We start from the raw sequence: 21,795 nt of genomic DNA, 5'->3' as shown, positions 1-21,795 counted from the left end.
AAAGAATTTAGGTAAAATACTTCTATACATAGGTTTAGAGGCATTTTAAAGTTACTGCCGGTAAAATCTTTATTAATTAAAACTTCAGTTTAAGGTAGTACAGCCATACGACTGAAGTTTGATAGGTTATTTTGGGATATTATTGGCACAGCTTTAAAAAAAAGTCGAGAATTAAAATTGTTTTCTTCTATTTTGAGCTGTTCTAAATCTGTAGTTCAATAGTCAAATACTCCGTTAAATATTGGTAAACCTGTAATATGAAGATATAAAAATTTGAGGACAATTTGTGACACAAAATTAACTTTATTGAAGATCCCAAACCATTTTCAAAAGTTCTTGCCCACACTGTGCTGAGAAAATCGACGAGAGGTCTTTTCTTCTTCTGAAATGAATTTTCTAAAATAATTTGCATGATTTAAGAGCTGTGAACCTTTCAGAAGTTTGAAGTTAAGTACAATAGTAGCAACAAGCCCGCCGAGGTGCAGCTGGTATGAGTTTCGTTGGATACGTCTGAGTGAACACAGTTTTCTTTATGAAAGGATTAATAGGTTCCGGCGTCGCCCGATGCTTTACTTCCATATTAATTCTCGCAAACTTTTCACCTTTTTCTTCTTCTTTTCGGATTAGGATGTAATAAGGGCGGAATTCGTTTGAATACATTATTTTAAGTTATTTTTATTTTATTTTTTATTCTTGTAAATTTTTTATTTTTTTTCCAATGCAATAGACAAGTTGTCAATATTGACGTATAGGAATAAGCTTTTTTCAAAATAGGGAAAAAGATCTCTATGGGAAAAAGTTTCATACAAAGTGGCGTTGCAAGTTGCAATGCATAAGTAGTGTTAAATATATTCGGGGTCCTTATGTAGTTCAGAGCATAATTGTTTATTTTTCTAATTTGGAATCGAAATAAAACTGATACATTTATTTATTATCAATTTTTTTTAATTCTACAACGATTGCAGATTCGTTTTAAAAATTCTTTAGGCGTAGTGTGAAAGATTTCTTTCAATCGATTTAGAAGTGACTGTAGCAGCTCTTTGTCCTTGAAAAGAGGACTCCCCTTAAATTGTTCCAATACTGCTTGAACTTGCGGAGCCAGTGTTTCGTTAAACTTTGCTGATTTCAAATTATTTTCATCATAGCCCATCATTTTATTTCGAAAATATTTGCAGTATGCCTGTCAGATGACATAAAGCCTTGAATAAAATAAAGAAACTCACAACAGCCTTTGGTTAATATGGGTTTAAAATGGTTTATGCCCACACGCTAGGTAGGTAAGGATCTAAATTCTAATAAGGAGATGTGCTATTAATCATACGGATCATAAATTTTCTACCTATAGGGTATTTAAAATATTTTGCCTCTATGTCTTCGCGCTTATTACGCGCATTGCATACTGTACACTGAAAAACAACAAAATGAAAGTAGGTATTTTTGAACTTGTAGAAAATGTTCGCTAAATGGAAGAGGATGTAGCGGCAATTGACGGCGAAGATGAAACCAGGCGGTTTCGCCAGTCGGAAAACATTTTAAGAGTCCATGTACGTTAGTAGCTAGTACCTAGGTGATTCCCGCGACTTCATCTGCATGGATTTAAGTTTTTAAGGGTCCCATTGGAATTTCTGTAAATATTTTCTTAGTGCGCATCTATGTTAAATACAGGTAGAGAGATAACCTATTTGCCCAAGTTTATAAGTTTCAAGATCCATTGGTGGCTGACGGCAAGTACATTAAATGTCAGTCAGTCACATAAACGTATCATTGCTTTGGTCTTTACGACACTTTTTTAAGCCTATTGATAAATTGTAACTTATTGTTACCAAATTGAGAGTGGATTGATAGCGGATAGGAACTAACAACTGCCAAAAATAACCCGTTGCCGTTTTTATTCCTTTACAAAGAGAAAGGGAAAATCGATGCGTTAAAATTTACCATGTCAAGATTCAAATAACATAGGTAGGTACCTATAAGTACCTATATTTTTTACAAGTGTATAAATAGATATATTTCTATGGTTCATGTTCTGAGCCTACTTCTTTTGGCATTAGGTGTTAGATTGTAAATACTCAAACGCAGCGCGGTGCTTAAAATTTTCAATTGTTTTATTGAAAATCACTCTGAATTGTGCGAGTCTTTCCTGAATCTGACGACCTGAGAGTTTACAGCATGACTCCTATAAAGAATAACGCCATTTACCTACTTTAATAATCTAAAGAAGCTGGCCTACTCGATAACCAAAGATTATGAAAATAAAATCATATCGTAAAGATTAAGAAAAAGTTGACAATGATCTAAAAGGAATGTTACTGAATTTATTTACCGTAAACTATACCTACACTGTTACAATATTCAAACTTACAGCATTAGTGAAGGAGATAAGGATTAAAAATATCCCAAAATAGTAGAGCCCAAATACGTTCATATTAACCGAGTGGCTTAGTAGGAATCAGTTTAAATTATATTCAACTCGTGATGGAAAATTTATGAGTGGGTCGCAATAAAATTGAAAAAAATAAAATATTTCGATATCATGTTTATAGTTTTATTTATATTGGAAAAAGGTTTCTACCTACGCTATTTTTTAGGAATCCCTAAATATTATGTACACATAAAAAACTTTATATCTTGGCAGCAACGTAAAGTAGGTAGGTACGCAATCTTACGGATCGTGAATAAAGATTTTGAGAACTAGATACATAACTTCATATTATTATATCACTATCATCATCAATCGACGGAAGTTCACAATTGGACATAGTCTGTAGGCTGGGACTTCCACACGCTGAATTCAATTATATCACGCCTTTAGCAAAATGTTTAGATACCTATTGAACTGCATTAAACTAGTAATTAAATTATTATTAAATGCGAGATAAAAACGACATTTTTAAAACTCACGTAGGAGCTTCTTTATGAAGACTTAATGCCAAGTTTATTGCAGAAATTGGTAATTGTAGTCAAATTATCTAATCATGATAAAAAGCGTTTGACAAGCAAAGTGCTTAATGACCTACCTAAACAATTTTCTTTTATTATCGTGACATAAGGAAAGAAATTAATAAGCAATATCAATTACCTATAATGGGATAAACACTCTTGTGTTGTGAGCAATACATAATATAGGTAATTTTTTAAGTTTGCATTTCTAGTTTTTCAAAAAACCCTTACTTTACGTGTTCTTTTTTTAAATAATTTTGTATGAATAGAATATTTATCAATAATAATTACTTAGTACTTAATCGACGAAAGTTTAAGTAGGTAATAAATACCATCTATTACTTATATAAAAGTTGGTAAGTAATCAATCGTAATTCGCACTATTAATTTATAAGCATTTACTAATCAGTAATCACACAAGACAACTTTCTAGTAGATAATAGATATATAAGTAGTTACTAGTTACTTATATTAGGTATAGTAAGTAAGACTTAGATAATTAATATATAATTTAGTTTTCACTGAGTAGGCATTACGTTTTCCACAGACGATGATTAAGTTTAGCAAGACTCCCTTAGTTAAAGTCGGTTAGTTCAGAGAGTGGGCATCTACTAATAGTATAATTAAAATAAATAAATAAGAAAAATTTAATAAGAAATGGGGGCCTTCTTATTTACTGATGGTCGAGATCTTGTGTAAGATTCCTTATTTACCTAACTTTATATGACTACTGTGAATTACATACATAATACTATCTAAGTACAAAAAGACGCCATGATCATCATCATCATCAACCGATAGACGTCCACTGCTGGACATAGGTCTCTTGTAGGGCAAAAGGACATCTTGCACGAAATATTATTTTATAAGTACTTTTCTTTTTCAGGGGAGTTACAAAAGTTCAAGATATTAAATACATGCAACTTTTAAGATTTGCCATGAAAAATCTCTACGCTTGGCCTGAAATGATACTCGATGAAAAACCACCCAAATACCACATCTATGGAAAGTGTTATATATTTTTTATTGAATTTATTTGTCTGCCACCTGGCCTTCTTTACATAAAAAATAGTGTTGGAACTATTTCCTTTCTTATCCTAGGTCGCACGTATATAACGGTATTTATGAATATTGTCGCTATGGTAAGTATTTAAGATATCCTGGCGAGCTCTCTGGTGTTTTTCCACACAAACGTAGTTTGGTTCTCATTTGAATACTAACCAATCAATGAGCTTTTGTAGACACGTTCTAGAAACAAATATCTGTGTCCTGTGGTTTGCCAGATATCCAAAACAACCAAACTACACTACGCTTAAAACGCTGGGGAGCGCGCTAGAGTTGGTGCCTATATACTTACTTCTCTTAATAAAGACTGTTGCACAAACCTGGTAGGAGCTTTGCTAAGTACCTATTATACATTACCTGCATCCTCAGAAGTAAATATTTCTAGATTTACTTAGAATCTTTTGGTAAATGCTGGCAAATCATTAGGACCATTAATTACTCGTAGGTTACGGCTTTGATAGGTACCTGGTACATAGATTTTTTCTTTCTCACTCTCTTATTTGGGTATCTATGAATATATAGGTAGCTCGTTTTGATTTGCGGGCTTATGATCTGTTTAATATGTTTCCTATGTGCATTCATATCGGAATTATATTAGGTACTATGCAGTCTTTGTTTTATAAGTTGCATAGTCATGTTAGTATAGTAATGATAGTGATAGTTATTTTATTTCAGCTTAGATTGATTCTGATTTTTCTGAAAAGATATGAAAAGCTCGTGTGCGACTTTGTTAATAAAATACATCTTTTCAATCACAAACATAGATCTGAGTATGCAATGCAGGTGAGTAGACATATTTACTATAATTAGGTAATAGGTATTACCCGTGAGTTAGCTCTACAATTTCGAGTTCATATCATAGGAAGATATCTATAATAGGACTTAGTATTATACTAGCGTAAGCTTTGATAGCCTAGTGGTTAGGACGTCCACCTTCTAATCAGAGATCGGGGGTTCGATCCCGGGCACGCACCTCTAACTTTTCGGAGTTATGTGCGTTTTAAGCAATTAAATATAGGTATTTAACGGTGAAGGAAAATATCGTGGAGAAACCTGCATGCCTAAAAAGGGTGTCCCGATAGAGTGTGAACTTTACACTGTGAAGTCTACCAATTAGCACTTAGCCAGCGTGGTGGAGGAGACCTGTGCTCAGTAATGGGCCGGCGCGACGATGAGTTTGATTTGATGATGAATGATGATCATGGTTTACTAAACCCGTACTTTTGACGTTACAATTGACACATGAAGCAAATATGACGAGTCCTTTCTTAAAATTCACGCCTTGTATATTATGTTTCAGACCCATCTTTTTGTGCATAAATTTTCCCACTTCTTCTCTGTTTATACGGCTATGGCGATGGTGCTTGGAATACTTCTCTTCACTTGTACACCAATTTACAAAAATATAGCGTCTGGAGCGTTCTATAACTATAAAACGGGAAACGTTACATTCGAACACTCCGTTTACTATCAACTACCTTTCGATTATGAACACGATATTAGAGGCTATGCCTTACTATTCACATTCAACTGGTACATAACATTTATGTGCTCTTCCTGCTTTTGCACATTCGACTTGTTAATGGCTCTAATGGTTTTCCACGTTTGGGGACATTTGAAGATACTCATTAGAAGCTTGGAAAATTTCCGAAGACCTACAGAAAAAATAGGCGAAACTGAGCGGTTTTCCGAGGAAGAAATGGAACAAGTTTCGTCTGAACTAAAAGAGATTGTTAAGCATCACAATCTAGTAATAGAGTAAGTTTACAAAAAGATACAGTATTAGTAGTTTTCAGCATATTTAAATTATAAAAAAGCGGCTAAGTGCGATACAGACTCGCGCGCTAAGAGTTCCCTGCTTTGAAAGGATACGTAATACCTACATACCTATTTACTTGTTTGGTAAATCACAGGATATACAACAGTGCTAGGTACGTATCTAGTTTTTATCTGACCGCCTGATAAACAAAATAACCTTGATTACGAATTGAATTGGATGATGACATTTATTCTGAAATCCAAGATGGCGGACATGAATTTTTTTACAAAAAATTGACATGGGTGTCGTTTTTAGGGTTTTAGAGGGTGCTGAATTTGATGATGACATTTATTCTGAAATCCAAGATGGCGGACATGAATTTTTTACAAAAAATTGACATGGGTGTCGTTTTTAGGGTTTTGGAGGGTGCTGAATTTGATGATGACATTTATTCTGAAATCCAAGATGGCGGACATGATTTTTTTTACAAAAAATTGACATGGGTGTCGTTTTCAGGGTTTTCGAGGGTGCTGAATTGGATGATGACATTTATTTTTAAATCCAAGATGGCGGACATTAATTTATTTACAAAAAATTGACATGGGTGTCGTTTTCAGGGTTTTCGAGGGTGCTGAATTTGATGATGACATTTATTCTGAAATCCAAGATGGCGGACATGATATTTTTACAAAAAATTGACATGGGTGTCGTTTTCAGGGTTTTCGAGGGTGCTGAATTGGATGATGACATTTATTTTTAAATCCAAGATGGTGGACATGGATTTTTTACAATAAAATAGACATGGGTGTCGTTTTCAGGGTTTTCGAGGGTGCTGAATTGGATGATGACATTTATTTTGAAATCAAAGATGGCCGACATGGATTTTTTACAAAAAATAGACATGGGTGTCGTTTTCAGGGTTTTCGAGGGTGCTGAATTTGATGATGACATTTATTTTGATATCCAAGATGGCCGACATGGATTTTCTTACAAAAAATAGACATGCGTGTCGTTTTCAGGGTTTTCGAGGGTGCTGAATTTGATGATGACATTTATTTTATAAAATCCATGTCGGCCATCTTGGATTTAAAAATAAATGTCATCATCAAATTCAGCACCCTCGAAAACCCTGAAAACGACACCCATGTCAATTTTTTGTAAAAAAATTCATGTCCGCCATCTTAGATTTCAGAATAAATGTCATTATCAAATTCAGCACCCTCGAAAACCCTGAAAACGACACCCATGTCAATTTTTTGTAAAAAAATTCATGTCCGCCATCTTGGATTTCAGAATAAATGTCATCATCAAATTCAGCACCCTCGAAAACCCTGAAAACGACACCCATGTTAATTTTTTGAAAAAAAAAATCATGTCCGCCATCTTGGACTTCAGAATAAATGTCGTCATCAAATTTAGCACCCTCGAAAACCCTGAAAACAACACCCATGTCAATTTTTTGTAAATAAATTCATGTCTGCCATCTTGGATTTAAAAATAAATGTCATCATCAAATTCAGCACCCTCGAAAACCCTGAAAACGACACCCATGTCAATTTTTTGTAAAAAAATTTATGTCCGCCATCTTGGATTTCAGAATAAATGTCATTATCAAATTCAGCACCCTCGAAAACCCTGAAAACGACACCCATGTCAATTTTTTGAAAAAAAATTCATGTCCGCCATCTTGGATTTCAGAATAAATGTCATCATCAAATTCAGCACCCTCGAAAACCCTGAAAACGACACCCATGTTAATTTTTTGAAAAAAAAATTCATGTCCGCCATCTTGGACTTCAGAATAAATGTCGTCATCAAATTTAGCACCCTCGAAAACCCTGAAAACGACACCCATGTCAATTTTTTTGTAAAAAAAATTCATGTCCGCCATCTTGGATTTCAGAATAAATGTCATCATCAAATTCAGCACCCTCGAAAACCCTGAAAACGACACCCATGTCAATTTTTTTGTAAAAAATTCATGTCCGCCATCTTGGATTTCAGAATAAATGTCATCATCAAATTCAGCACCCTCCAAAACCCTGAAAACGACACCCATGTCAATTTTTTGTAAAAAAATCATGTCCGCCATCTTGGATTTCAGAATAAATGTCATCATCAAATTCAGCACCCTCGAAAACCCTGAAAACGACACCCATGTCAATTTTTTGTAAAAAAATTCATGTCCGCCATCTTGGATTTAAAAATAAATGTCATCATCCAATTCAGCACCCTCGAAAACCCTGAAAACGACACCCATGTCAATTTTTTGTAAAAAAAATCATGTCCGCCATCTTGGATTTCAGAATAAATGTCATCATCAAATTCAGCACCCTCGAAAACCCTAAAAACGACACCCATGTCAATTTTTTGTAAGAAATTCATGTCCGCCATCTTGGATTTCAGAATAAATGTCATCATCAAATTCAGCACCCTCTAAAACCCTAAAAACGACACCCATGTCAATTTTTTGTAAAAAAATTCATGTCCGCCATCTTGGATTTCAGAATAAATGTCATCATCAAATTCAGCACCCTCTAAAACCCTAAAAACGACACCCATGTCAATTTTTTGTAAAAAAATTCATGTCCGCCATCTTGGATTTCAGAATAAATGTCATCATCAAATTCGCACCCTCTAAAACCCTAAAAACGACACCCATGTCAATTTTTTGTAAAAAAATTCATGTCCGCCATCTTGTATTTATAAATAAATAACATCCCGGAAATGTGCACAATCAGTTAATACTCGATACACGCGCAATAATATGTATTTATGTAGGTGTGACACAAGGTGCCAACAAGTTCAAATTAATTCCCGTTGTGTAACAGTGTTACTCAACGGGAATGTTTTGAAATTTTAGGCACCTTGTGTCACAGTGTTACACACGGGGGTGTGACTCAACGGGAATAACCCAGATTCGGTGCTTTTGCTAATTCGGTGGTACAAAATTTGAAGAGCAAGAGCATAACTTTAATTGGTCTTGCCTTGCTCCGTATGTGTGTCAATTTAGTTGACAGACAAAAATCGAATAGGTACCTACCTAGTGTAATTTTTTTTGTAGACTGGATTAACATCCACAATTTTAATCAACTTTGTAATGCACTTCATGATTTAATTGACTTGAATCAAGATTTTAATTAACACAATATTGAGAGCGGTGATAGTCTCGTTGGCCTCCTATTCTGGAAGTCGGGAATTCGATCCACATAGGACGCACATCTAACTTTTCTGAGCCATGTGCGTTTTAAGCAATTAAATATCACTTGCTTTAACGGTGAAGCAAAACATCGTGAAGGAATGAATGAATATACTTTTATCTACTGTATACCACCAAATTATTACAGTAAAACACTCCCAAAGCAAAACAAAAATATAGGTAGGAAAAATTAGGCAGCCTTATCGCTACCTAGCCTACATTCCTGAGAGTTCTCCATTATATTCTCAAAGGTGTATGAAGTTTGCTAATCAACACTGTGTGGCGGATTATGGCCAAAACCCTTCTCATTCTGAGAGAATACTAATGCTCATTAGTGGACCGGCGATGGATCGATCATGATAATGATGACAATCAGAGCAAACTCTACAAGTGCGTATTTTATTTACAGGTTTACAACAAGAATGGGGGCAATTTTTGGACATGTATTGATTCTTTACTACATTTTTCATATTGTTAGTGGGTGTGTATTGCTATTGGAGTGTTCCCAGATGGTGAGTGAGCAATGTTGATAAAAAATAATATCGATAGGGAACTGGGATACTAATTATTTTGTACTTCCATTACAGAATCCGGAAGCCTTAATCCGTTACGGCTCACTAACATTCTTAATATTCCAACAACTGACACAAATATCAATAGTGTTCGAACTTTTAAGAACTACGGTAAGACCGAAATCTTGAACGACTTCCACTGTTCAAGACTGAAATATATGTACCTAACTAGGTACATATTATTGATTCTGATAATATTATGAAAGCCAGTTAGTGTAATTATATGACAAACTGAAAATTACCTAGTTAGCTACCTTATATACAGGTGTAGGTATACAGGGTAACTGGTAAAACGTTCTTTTTACTCATGGGTTGTAAGGGAGGTCAAATGCTATCAAAGGACTTCTAAAATCTAGGGCGAAAATAGACCATTGTTGAGTAAATTATCTCCAGAAAAAATCTCTTCAAAAATCAATTTAAGTAACTTAACTTATTTTAATATCTTGTTCTTGCCAACTTTTTTCCTAGATATCTTAGAAAAGAAACAAATTTGCTGGCTGCTGAAGTTGTCATTTTTGCCAGAAGATTTCTAACCTCCCCTTGACCTCCCCCACAGCCCATATCGGGACCTTTTACGAATCACGAAGAGCTACCGTTAGCGTGTACCTTTATCTTTAGGTAGGTATACGTTATTTATTCGAGTCTACCAATCACTGGAGGTCGATTTATTTAAGAGCCAAACTTTACGCCTTTAGCCTTCGAACGGAACCCCAAAGTACCCAAGCGATTAATATGATTTGGTAACTATGTTAATTAAGTTTCTCTAATATATTATCACGAAACTATTAAACTCAAAAAGGTCTAAAAGTAGACATTACATAACATTCTTTACGGAAAAGTATATACTTTCTACTAGATGAGTGAACTGAAACAACATTTTTAGAGTTACAATATGATAAACGCTGTATACAGCATACCATGGGAGTGCATGGACAATTCTAACAGGAAGACTGTACACATAATTTTGTTACAATCTCAGAGGACACTGGCTATTAAAGCATCGGATATGGTTAATGTAGGAGTGCAAACTATGGCTACGGTATGTATTTATAAATTATAAGAGCATACGTTACGCTAACAAGCATGTTTTAATGTTTTGTAATAAATTAATAATGGACATTTACAATGGAATACGTATATAGCGACCAAAAAATCTTTCGATATGTTTAACAATGTGTGATTGCCGTATTATTTTTATCAGGAGTTAGTCAATATACTAAAATAAATAAATGATAAATTCATAATATAAGAGTATGACTTCTCGAAACCAGCTCAAACTTGGATGAAACAGCTTGAACAGCTCAAGCTTTGGATGAAATTTTGTATTTAGATAATGTTGTGTTTTCCCTAACTTCCTGTGTGAATTCAAATTCCTGTGTCAATCAAAATATCGAGACTCGGTTGCGTCCAGGTACTTAGTATCAAAATTATTAAAGTTTACATGTTTCATTTCAGATAATGAAGACTTCAATTTCATACTTCATCATGCTACGTACATTTGCGGACTAGGACTGATAATGCTACAGAAAAGTAAAACTTTATGTGTTTTTTAAAGACCTTTCAAACAATATCAGGCACATTAAATGGTATGCATGTTGTCAAGTGTTCAGATTTCTGTAGCGATTTATTGGGAGAATTCATACAGGTAGCCATACATTCAGCATGACTGTGAAAATTGTTCTGATTACCCCCACAACCAGAGTATAGTTTTCGTCGGCATGTCCTGCAAGGGAAAATTTATCTATACTAATATTTTAAAGAGGTTAAGTTTGTAAGTATGCTTGTAAGAAGTAATCTTTGGAACGAATGAACCAATATTGAAAATTCTTTCACCAGTAGAAAGTTATATTATTCATGAGTGGTTTTATTTTCAAAAAAATTAGATGCGAAAATTGTAATAAGCTAGTAGGTATATAAGTAATGCTTGAAACAATAGTAACAACCAGATGACCGAAGATTATTTTTAATCTATTATTACATGTGTATTTAGACTTATTATGTACTGTCATTTGTCAAGGGTCAACACGGGGAAATGTTTTTAAAAAATATATAGCAAATATGGAAAGTTTGAAATACCAAAGTAGTGGAATGATGTAGAACTTACTTTGTCAGAGTATCCCACGCCCAACGATTGAAGTATCCAAAGCAGGTACCATATTCAAACGACAGTGAACAAAAAAAGGGAGTTTTAGCTAAAAAAATAAAAATAAAAAAATATTTTTGTTTTTTTCAGGTAGGTATTTGAATTTTTTTATAATTTCTATAGAACTGCAATTTGACTTACTTAACGATAACTTAATGATATAATGTTTAATAAAATATTTAAATACAATACATGTAACTGCTTATTGTAAAAAATATACAAACACACTTTGAGCATAAGAAGTTATGTTTAATGTACAATACTGTATGCAAGCTTTCCTTGTTTCAAATTTGTTTCCGTTGCCTTGGCATCCACCCCAGAAGAAACGATAACATTTGGCCTGTCTCACATCGTAATACCATTGGATAATATCTGCTCTGCAAGGCCCTGTATCTGGACGGAGAAAACAACTTTTATGGCGAGCTGTAACAGAGAATGATGTCTATAAATTAACTTACTAAGGGAGTAACAATTTTGAGTCTACGTAACTTGATTATCTCAAGATTCTAGATTCTTGAATGTAATTAACTTAATAAGTAGTAAGAATTTAACCTTTGAGAGATTGGTCAACTCGTATGCAAAGTTTTGCTTTTGAGCTGGTGTGGAATTTGTGATGTGTTCTTTTACGACTCTGTATAGATGTTAATAACAGTAAAGTTATAGTCAACTCAAATAAATAAATTGAGAACCTTTTATGCATATTTCTGATGTACACATGTAGGTACAAATGCTTTGATAGTTCTACAAATTGTTATAGTTTTTATTGCTGGCAAACATACTTTTATTTCCTATTTTATAGTGAAATTTGAATTAGATGTACTATTGTATCAGTTATATTGTTTTCATGTATTAAGTAGGTAGGTAATAGGTACGTTCTTGTATTGTTTGAAGAATTTTTATAGTCACATACAACTTTACAAAAATTAGCCAACCTGAACAATTTATAGAATACGTTTCCTAGTAACAAGCAAAGTATGAAAATATCTTAGTTGAGAAATAATCCTTAGGTACCCACCTGCTATGACTGTATTCTGTGGAAACAAAATAATGTAAAACAAGAAGAACTTGAATCGCGTGCGCACCTCAAGTCATAAACTTCGGTTAACACCTGAACTTTATAGTTCCATTTAAAAGTTCACAAAACTGAACAGAACCAATAATTTAATTCTAATTTCTTCTTGAATTCTTGAAAGTAATAATTATTCATTGTTTGTTTACAAAATTACTAGAAAATAAATTAAAATTGCAAAAAATGACATTGACAATGAAGAAGCTGACAACATTTCTAATTTCTGACACGGACAGATACTCGCAACGTTTAGTTCAGAATCATGTTCAAAATGTGTCACGATTTAAATAATGAAAATACATAAACAGAAATTAATCGAACACTTACACATTATTTAACATAAAAAAACTTAACTTTTAATGTAATATTTTGAAATATATTAATAACCTCTCCCTGTACAATGCCACAAATTGATAAACGAAACGCTATTGGAAGTTGGGACTTGGGTGGGGTGCGTGAGCGCTTTTTGCTCTTGTTTAGGCGACCCGGTATCGGGATTTATCCTTTATTGTACTTTATTCTGTTCGTAACGTAACTCTCTCCTATAACTAAAATCTTTACGTGAAATTTTTATTTTAACAGTCAGTGAATTATAACAAAGAACATTGTATCTTTATTAATTAAAATTATGCCAAAATGATGATAAAAATGATTTATATAGTTCATAGAGTTAATGAAAGTTTGATTTTGTTTTGTGTATGAGTGTTGTTAAATAAACATAAAAGCGATCAACAAATTTTTATTGTTTTATTAGTACTTACTTATCTTAAAATTGGCATTATGATTATCAACGAATTTGTGATTCATATTTTTTGTTTAAATTTTATTTATTATGTTACCGGCACGGGCACCGGCGAAAAGGTAAATAATATTTTATTATTATTATTTTATATTTGTTTATTGGTCAATGTTATAATAAATGATATTTAGGTATATCATAAGTTCAGGACAATAATATTCTAATTTAGAATTTATTAATGAATTATTAACAGTATTAAATATATTATTATACCTTGTTAAGTAGGTAACTAGGTACTTTCCTGTGTACATTTATTATAATCGATTAAATATTATTTATTAAGTAGGTATAATGAGATAAAGATATCTTCATAACTACTCGATCTTGCTCTATTGAAGTGATTAATGTGACATTGCTCTACAAGTTATATGGTGTGTGAGCAGTGTGCATCTGTTGGTTACGTTAGGTACATAATAAGTAGGTACAGAAATGTACCTACTTGGGTACTTAGGTACTTCGATACATTTTCTCTATAGGTATAATGTGATTTTTTGTGTGAAAACGATACGTTTCTTTAGAGATGAGAAACGTCAAACGATATGTCAGGATAAACTTAGAAAGTTCTGTAAATTAATGCAGTAAAAGCTCGAACTACGGTAAATCCTAGGATGCCCCAGTTAAACCTTAATGTTATCGTTAATTTCGGACTTTTACACATTGACTCGACACCATTGACTCGAGTAATCCTAGGTTTTCGTTCAGAATAATAAATAAATCAATAAACCTTTTTTTATACCTATATAAAGCCCACGACGAACTGCAGCGCTTCCTGGTGGCCTATTAAGTAGGTAATTTATTTTTCATCTCACTCGTTCGGAAACAATCCGTTTGCCCTTTGAAATCTGAGTGGGAAGTGGTAATTTTGCTCGCTAGCGTGCAAAGTACGAGTTGAAATTCGAACGTGACGAACTGTGGTCTATAAAAACCTGCTTTGAGGTGTTATCTTTGACTATATACCTAGGTTGTTCAAAAGTAGTCTAGTTAATTTCGGAACAAACTCTTCGCTGGAATTAATCATCACAAACCATATTATTACAAATGCGAAAGAGTGTTTGTTTGGTTTGTCTTTCAATCACGCCTCAACGGAGCAACGGATTGACCTGATTTTTTACATGGATTCATTTGAAGACCACAGAGTGTCACAGATTACTTGAAACCCCGAAAAATCGAAGATTTGGCTTTTTGGGAATCTAAATCCACGCGGACAAAGTCGCGGGCATCAGCTAGTCATTAATAAGTTCATAAAATTGTATGTAAAAATAGGTCGCACGTGGTCGTAAACGAAATCGAAGCACCCTGTCCTGTCCTACCCGTAGAGTGTTTTGTAACGCGCGAAACCATAACGCGCTCGTGAAGAAAGTCCCTGAACGTAAGTCGAGGAGGTAAAACTGAATGAAGGGGTGACCAAGCGAGACTTCTAGCGAAGTCAATCTAAAACACTCTAGGAATAATAAACACTTTTATTGATATTATATTATTATTCACTATTAACCAATATTTTTCAATCAAAACTACTTTTGACGAATGTGATCAATCAATACTAGTTTTTACTGTTTTTTGTATTAGTTAAAACTAGTATTGACCGAATATGAATTGAGCAAGAATATTTGACTAGCCGTGTACTCGATAGCGGATGGGGATTTCCCACCTGCATCATCTTTTTTCCCGTCCGTCCCGTCAGTTTCTATGCGTGTTTTGTAATTTTATTTTCAGGCCAATCCATTCCCTTCTTGATAAATCCATCACTCAAAAGGTTTTTTTTTTCAAAGTTTTTCAAAAGCCTACTAAATTTCACGTCTACCGTACAACTGGCTTTTATTTATAAACATTAGCCTAATATAAATTTCCATACCTATTATATATTTCTAACTTCAAAAATGACGAACTTTCATACAAAGTTTCACCCCCTATTTAACCACGTTGGGAATTAGTTTTCAAACTTTTTCGCTTTTGACTCGAGGTCATTGACTTATTATAGTAGTATCACTGCTCAAGACAGATGATATATCGAAGACATATCTTAATAATTCACTTTATTTTTAATTTTTGTTATTTAAAGAAAACTAGCTACTGCCCGCGGCTTCGCCCGCGTGGCCTACAAGACACAAATGGCATTTTTTTTTCAGAAACAAACATTATAACATCAGGCCGCGCACACCCTGCACCAGCAAAACCTTCCAACCCCCAAACCCCCATTGCACCCCCAGGCTGCGCGTTGATATATAATGTCGGTCAGTCAGTCAGCCAGTCAGTCAGGACTTTGAATTTTATATATAGGTAAAAACCGGCCAAGAGCGAGTCAGACTTGCGCGCCGATGGATTCGGTACCTTGAAAAGATACTTAAAAAGGTGGTTGAATAACCTATTCGACCGTTTCGAAAACAAAATAATCTTTAGTCCATTTTTTAATACCGGAGACAAAAATGACGTTTCGTGTGTTGTCTGTTTTTATATTAATATTATAAAGAGGTAAAGTTTGTTAGTTTGTTTATATGGGGGGATCACCCCATACAAACAAACTTACCCGATCTGGAAATACTGAACCGATTTTGAAAATTATTTCACCAGTAGAAAGCTTTATTATTTCTGAGTGACAAAAATAGAGATCCCTACGAAAATTGTAATATGCTACCCGTGCAAAGGCGGGGCGGGTCGCTAGTGCCAAATAAAAAAGGAATTTCCTAACGTGACCAATTCCATGTAAAGTGTAGCCAGGAAATCTTTTAGAGGGCATCGAATACTAAGTAAAATAATAATTAAACGATTGCGGTCGGCATTCTTAATGAATAGTCGAGACATCCAGATTGGTCACTTGGCAGACGCTTCGCGTATATCACACCTGGTAACAAGCTCTGGCTTTGGTCTCGTAGAAAGTGAAATACCAGTAAATAATCACACTCGAAGGTATCCGTGAGATTCGTGCAAACGGAAGTCATATGTGCAAGACAAGTAGAAAAAGAAAATCGTTTTTGGCCAGAATATCGTTTTTGCTGCAAAACCAAAACAAAATACCTAGATAATATTATGATAATGTCAAAGGATGTTGCAAATTACACGAGCAATTTCCATAAAATCATTGTAGTCAGATAAGTATATATATCTCCTCTATATATAAAAATGAATCGCTGAATGTGTTGCTGATCGCACATCTCGAGAACAGCTGAACCGATTTCGCTAATTCCTTTTTTTATAATATTCCTTGAAGTACCAGGATGGTTCTTACGGTGAGAAAAATTTAAAAAATTGCGTGAAAAAGAATCGACTGTTAGGCGGTACGAAGTTCGCCGGGTCAGCTCGTATGTACTTAATAAAATAGTACTGTATTGATTTGTTTATCATAATAAAATCACCCAGTTATATTTAATACGGGAAAAACCAAGATAAACAGGATCAGGTAGCCGTAACTCATAACTAAGAAGTAATTGTTTTGAAACGATTTTAGGAATCCCAAAATGCGATCGGTAAGATTATCCTGCAAACAAAGACATTTTAAATGGCTTTGCCTGCAAAAAACCTGCGGTGCTAACACTGTGTGCACGGAGTCACCTCAATCTTCTGCTACCTAGGGATGTGTACAGAAACAATAACAGATTTGAACTTATTACCGGATTTCAGTCCCTCTCCTAATTAAAGAAAAGCAGGCTATATATTTTACTAGCTTATGCTCGCGACTCTATCCGCGTGGACTACACAAATTTCAAATCCCTATTCACCCTATAGGGGTTGAATTTTCAAATATCCTTTCTTAGCGGATGCCTACGTCATAATAGCTATCTACATGCCAAATCTCAGCCCGATCCGTCCAGTAGTTTGAGCTGTGCGTTGATAGAACAGTCAGTCAGTCAATCCTTTTATATATTTAGATTCCCACCAACAATAATAAAATTCTAAACGGACTAGTTACTTAATATTTAGAATAAGCAAAAGAATTATTGAATAGAGTATACATTTTATTTTTGCGTTCATTAACCTTTATATTTCAAGAAAGAGTCGTCTACATAGTGGTAGAGTCAGTCGATAGCGATAACTTAAAATTATTATAGTAGATAGATAATAATAGGTTAGCGCTTTGAAGCTATTAAACAAATATACCTAATATTAGTCAATGATCTTTCCAGATAAATATTAAATTCTCATATTACTTACTTATAAACTAGTTAACCCGCCCCGGCTTTGCACGACATAGATAAATAATATTATGAATGTGTTATATTATTACAGTATAAAAATAAACCTTCCTAATGATTGTCTGAATGATAATGCATAGCGAGACCAATAATAATTAATATATGATGCAACCTTTAGATAAGAAATAAATCCTTGTTTGTAAACCCAAATAAGTAAATAAATTAAATAAAACCCAATTAAATTAAGTAAAATTGCGTTGAATTTAGTTAGTCACAACACAAATGTCAAAAAATTACAATAAACGATGTCAAAAATTATTGAAACTGAAACTAAAATTAAAAATAAATTATTATTCCGTAACAACGTCGTCCATACGGCCATAGGTGCCCATTAAGTTTTAAGTTTTTCCAATGTAATTAAATATGTATACCTCAGAACAAGGACTGTTAGAAGTAGCCCTATTGTGACACTTACTGTTAGAGCGAGATAGCTAAATGCATTTAAGCGATTGTTAGAAAGTGACAAAATGATTATGTTTTGTCCTTATCACCATGGCCACTTTTTTTGTTTGCCAAAATGTATTTGTACGTGAGTATTTGGCAAACAACGTGAAGTGTAGAAGGAATGACATTTCACAAGTAAGAAAATCTGCTTGAGCGAGAGGGACTGAGGGGGCCACGCTAGTTGCAAATCTGGACATATCTGTGATGTATACCTTATCCATTCTTGTCACACCACACATCTATCCCAACATTCGCATTTCGGTCGCATTTACCCGTCTTTCATCCGTCTCTTTTACCGAATTATGGAGTAACATCGACATAAAATTTCAATCCCTGTCCCGAATAAACCCTATTGTTTTTCGGAATTACAATTATGTTAATCTGGAGTAGGTATGCCAAGTTGCGTTCAAATCAGTTTAGTAGTTTCGGTGTGAAACGCATTTACAGAGTACAGACCGACAGACAGACCGACAAAACTAAGACAAAATACTATTTTGGGTTCTTTATCGATAATAGTTGCTTCCTTCGATTTAAATTTTCTAAATATATGAAATTGTCCAGTTACATTTTTATTATAATTTAAAGTCTACTTTATTGAAGCTAAATTGGCAGCTAGCAATACATTCACTCGGTTGCTATTGTTGTGGCCTGAATATAAATTGAGACTTAATATACCACCGTCATTTATAAGGAAAATAAAACTTATAGATGCGTTGCAGCCTATTCCATAAAATCCTTTCGTGAGGATAATCTTAATCAATAAATATTTTAAGTTCATTACGACTAACGGCCAAAAACACAAAGCTCCCGGCTTCTTAGTTTTATTTTTTTGACGATCTCTACCCACATTATAAAGGCGAAAGTGTGTTTGATTGTTGGTGGCAACGGAGCAACACATCGGCATGTTATTTTGCTGGATCTGCAGAATGACACGCTACTCTTTATACCGGAAAATCAAAGAATTCCCAGAGGACTTTAAAAACCTAAGTCCACTGGACAAAGCCGCGAGCATCAGTTAGTATACAATATAACGGAGATACAAATACATATTACTTATGTCAAAAACGTAGCTCTTAAAATACCTTTCAGTACCTATTCAGTCGTAATAAATATTTTAAATGTTAATAATTTGTTGATTTGTCCTTCAATTACGTCGCAACGGAGCAACAGATCGGCATGTTTATTGCATGGGTATAGTTAAGGACCTGGATAGTTCTCAAATTATAAACCTTATTAAGTAGGAATCCATATTATATTGTAGAATTGTAGATATCTTTATCCAATTGAAATCTCTCAAGATATAAAGTAAAACTTACAGTCGTATTATTTGAAGCTCTAAACTTTCACCAGTATTGTTTTTATACAATGCATACCTGATAACTGTAAACCACGCCCGTAATATTATTTTATAAGCTTTTGGCAGTTGACTATGCGGCTTCCAAGTGACAAAATTTAGGTTACGAATACAATGTAGATAAGATATTCAAAAGTTATTATTAACTAGAAGATGCCCGCGGCTTCCTACGTTAGGATTTATGTGTATTAAAAATCCCATGGAAAATGTTTCATTATTCCGCTATTACAAGTAGCCCGTAGATAATTTAAAGTAGCCTATTCCTGTCCCAAAGATGCAAGCTATCTCTGCAACAAATTTCAAAATCGTTTAAACGGATAGGCCGGGAAAAGTTAACTGATAGACAGAGAGAAATACACTTTCGCATTTATGATATACTAGCTGCCCTGGCGAACTTCGTTCCGTCTAACAGACGATTCAATTTTTTTAAATTTTTTTCTCCGTAAGACCCATGCTCGTACTTCAAGGAATATTATAAAAAAAGAATTACCGAAATCGGTTCAGCTGTCCTCGAGATTTGCGAAGAGCAACACATTTAGTGATTCATTTTTATATTATAGACTAGCTTATGCTCGCGACTTCGTCCGCGTGGACTACACAAATTTCAAACCCCTGTTTCCCCCCCTTAGGGGTTGAATTTTCAAAAATCCTTTCTTAGCGGATGCCTACGTCATAATAGCTATCTGCATGCCAAATTTCAGCCCGATCCGTCCAGTAGTTTGAGCTGTGCGTTGATAGATCAGTCAGTCAGTCAGTCAGTCAGTCAGTCAGTCAGTCAGTCACCTTTTCCTTTTATATATTTAGATTAGTATAGATGTGCTAATTGTATAACTTCTACTAGCTGTAATGCCCCATTGGTCTAACATGTTCGACTGCGGATGACGAGATCCTGGGTTTGATTCACAGGTCGGACCAAAAATAGTTAGGTACTGAATTTTTCTGTCAAAAAATTCTCAGTATTAGCCTAGAGTTAGAAAGATGGCGGTGATTCACCCCCGTGCCACGGAGAGTTGTGACGAATTTCCATCCCATCACGATATGAGAGTTAGGGAATAGAGTGCACCTGAGCTAGCACACACACTTGTGCACTATAATATGTCCCGTACAGTTGGCTAATCTCTAATGCAGTATGGCCGCCGTGGCCGAAATTCGGTCGGGAGACATTATACTAGCTGGTGATATTGTGGGATGATGAAAATAAAAACAGAAAAGCTGTTTGTTGAGGGTTTCTTCTTAGACCAGGGTGCGTTAGGAGCATTTTAAGATGACTTAAATAATGATCACACCAGACAATGCAATCTATCCAACCACCGACGATTAGCAAGAAACGAGCTAAAAATTAGAAACAAGTTGGTGAGCAACGAGAAGTGAGTGTAAAGGATAATTTTGTCGCTAATCGTCCTTCATACAATAATAATCCCTGCGTAACTGCGCGAGTGTTTTAACTACCGAGAGAGCGTCTCTGAGCGAGTTTTTCTTTGATAGCTCTTGTCGCTGCGTCAGAATAGTGGAGAACAAATTCTCTCCGGCAGTATGCACACTCAGCGATCAACTGTTAATATATTTCTCCTTTATTGGCACGGAATCATTTAAGAAACGTATACGTTTCTCGAGCGAGGAAATAGTCGCTAGTGAGTCGCTTCCGAACCCTTCCATCTTACTTATTATAATCAAGTATTATATTGTTTGGCAGACTAGTACCCAAAGCAGCGCGACTTGCTTCCACAGAGTAGCAGCTTGTGAGGCGAATACGGGCAATGCGAATAGAGTAGTGTGTGGTACGGACGGCCACACATATCCCTCCAAGTGTCACCTTATGAAGGCGCAGTGTACTGGTGAAACGGTGACCATAGCTCATAGAGGATCGTGTGTGGGTATGTTTATTTTTTAGAAAATTCTATTATAAAACTGCTTATGCTCGCATCGTACATTAACCACTGAACCAATTATTATTTGTTATTGTTACGCGCTTAATATTTATCACAATATTATTTGGAACGCAATACAACTGACGCTAGGTAGGTACTTACTTTTCAAATAATATTATTGAACAGCGACACGTCTTTAAGAACGAAAATCTTATAGAAAGTGAAAAGTTCATTTGCTCCCGTTTACGGCCAACATTGTTTTACTACCCGACTGCGGCGAAGCTTGAAAGTAGAGTTATGTGTTTGACCTGTATGTGTATTACGTACATATATACCTATAGGTATTCGCTCCTATGTTCGCTCGTTACTACTCAACGGCTCAACCTATTTTGATAA

The 21,795-nt window shown here is 34.6% G+C and overlaps 2 protein-coding genes across 3 annotated transcripts in view; both read left to right on the top strand.

Moving 5' to 3' along the window:
* The first annotated feature begins 3,566 nt into the window (after positions 1–3,566).
* Positions 3,567–11,285, top strand: LOC117995808 (odorant receptor Or2-like). The gene is made up of 8 exons (XM_034983825.2): positions 3,567–3,635; positions 3,827–4,082; positions 4,681–4,788; positions 5,306–5,763; positions 9,373–9,475; positions 9,551–9,646; positions 10,419–10,574; positions 10,991–11,285. Exons 1-8 carry the CDS (start codon positions 3,598–3,600, stop codon positions 11,042–11,044), a joined length of 1,269 nt encoding a protein of 422 aa, XP_034839716.1. The 5' UTR covers positions 3,567–3,597; the 3' UTR covers positions 11,045–11,285.
* Positions 11,286–13,278: 1,993 nt separating this feature from the next.
* Positions 13,279–21,795, top strand: part of magu (SPARC related modular calcium binding-like protein magu) — a 43,994-nt gene continuing 35,477 nt past the window's right edge. For both annotated transcript variants that reach the window (XM_034983819.2, XM_034983820.2), the window contains exons 1-2: positions 13,279–13,608; positions 21,225–21,405. In XM_034983819.2, the coding sequence (XP_034839710.1) occupies positions 13,528–13,608; positions 21,225–21,405 (262 nt within the window). In that variant the 5' untranslated portion in view covers positions 13,279–13,527. The remainder of the gene's footprint in view (positions 13,609–21,224; positions 21,406–21,795) is intronic.

The sequence above is a fragment of the Maniola hyperantus genome, chromosome Z, assembly GCF_902806685.2.
Source record: "Maniola hyperantus chromosome Z, iAphHyp1.2, whole genome shotgun sequence".
Classification (NCBI taxonomy): domain Eukaryota; kingdom Metazoa; phylum Arthropoda; class Insecta; order Lepidoptera; family Nymphalidae; genus Maniola; species Maniola hyperantus.
This window is presented reverse-complemented; position numbering and strand designations above follow the sequence as displayed.

Excerpts from the sequence above, each read along its gene's own strand:
- LOC117995808 (XM_034983825.2), top strand. The coding sequence starts at position 3,598 with ATGGGGGCCTTCTTATTTACTGATGGTCGAGATCTTGT. Across the intron at positions 3,636-3,826 it reads ACTGATGGTCGAGATCTTGT|GGGAGTTACAAAAGTTCAAG; the intron begins GTAAGATTCCTT and ends TTTCTTTTTCAG. Across the intron at positions 4,083-4,680 it reads TTATGAATATTGTCGCTATG|CTTAGATTGATTCTGATTTT; the intron begins GTAAGTATTTAA and ends ATTTTATTTCAG.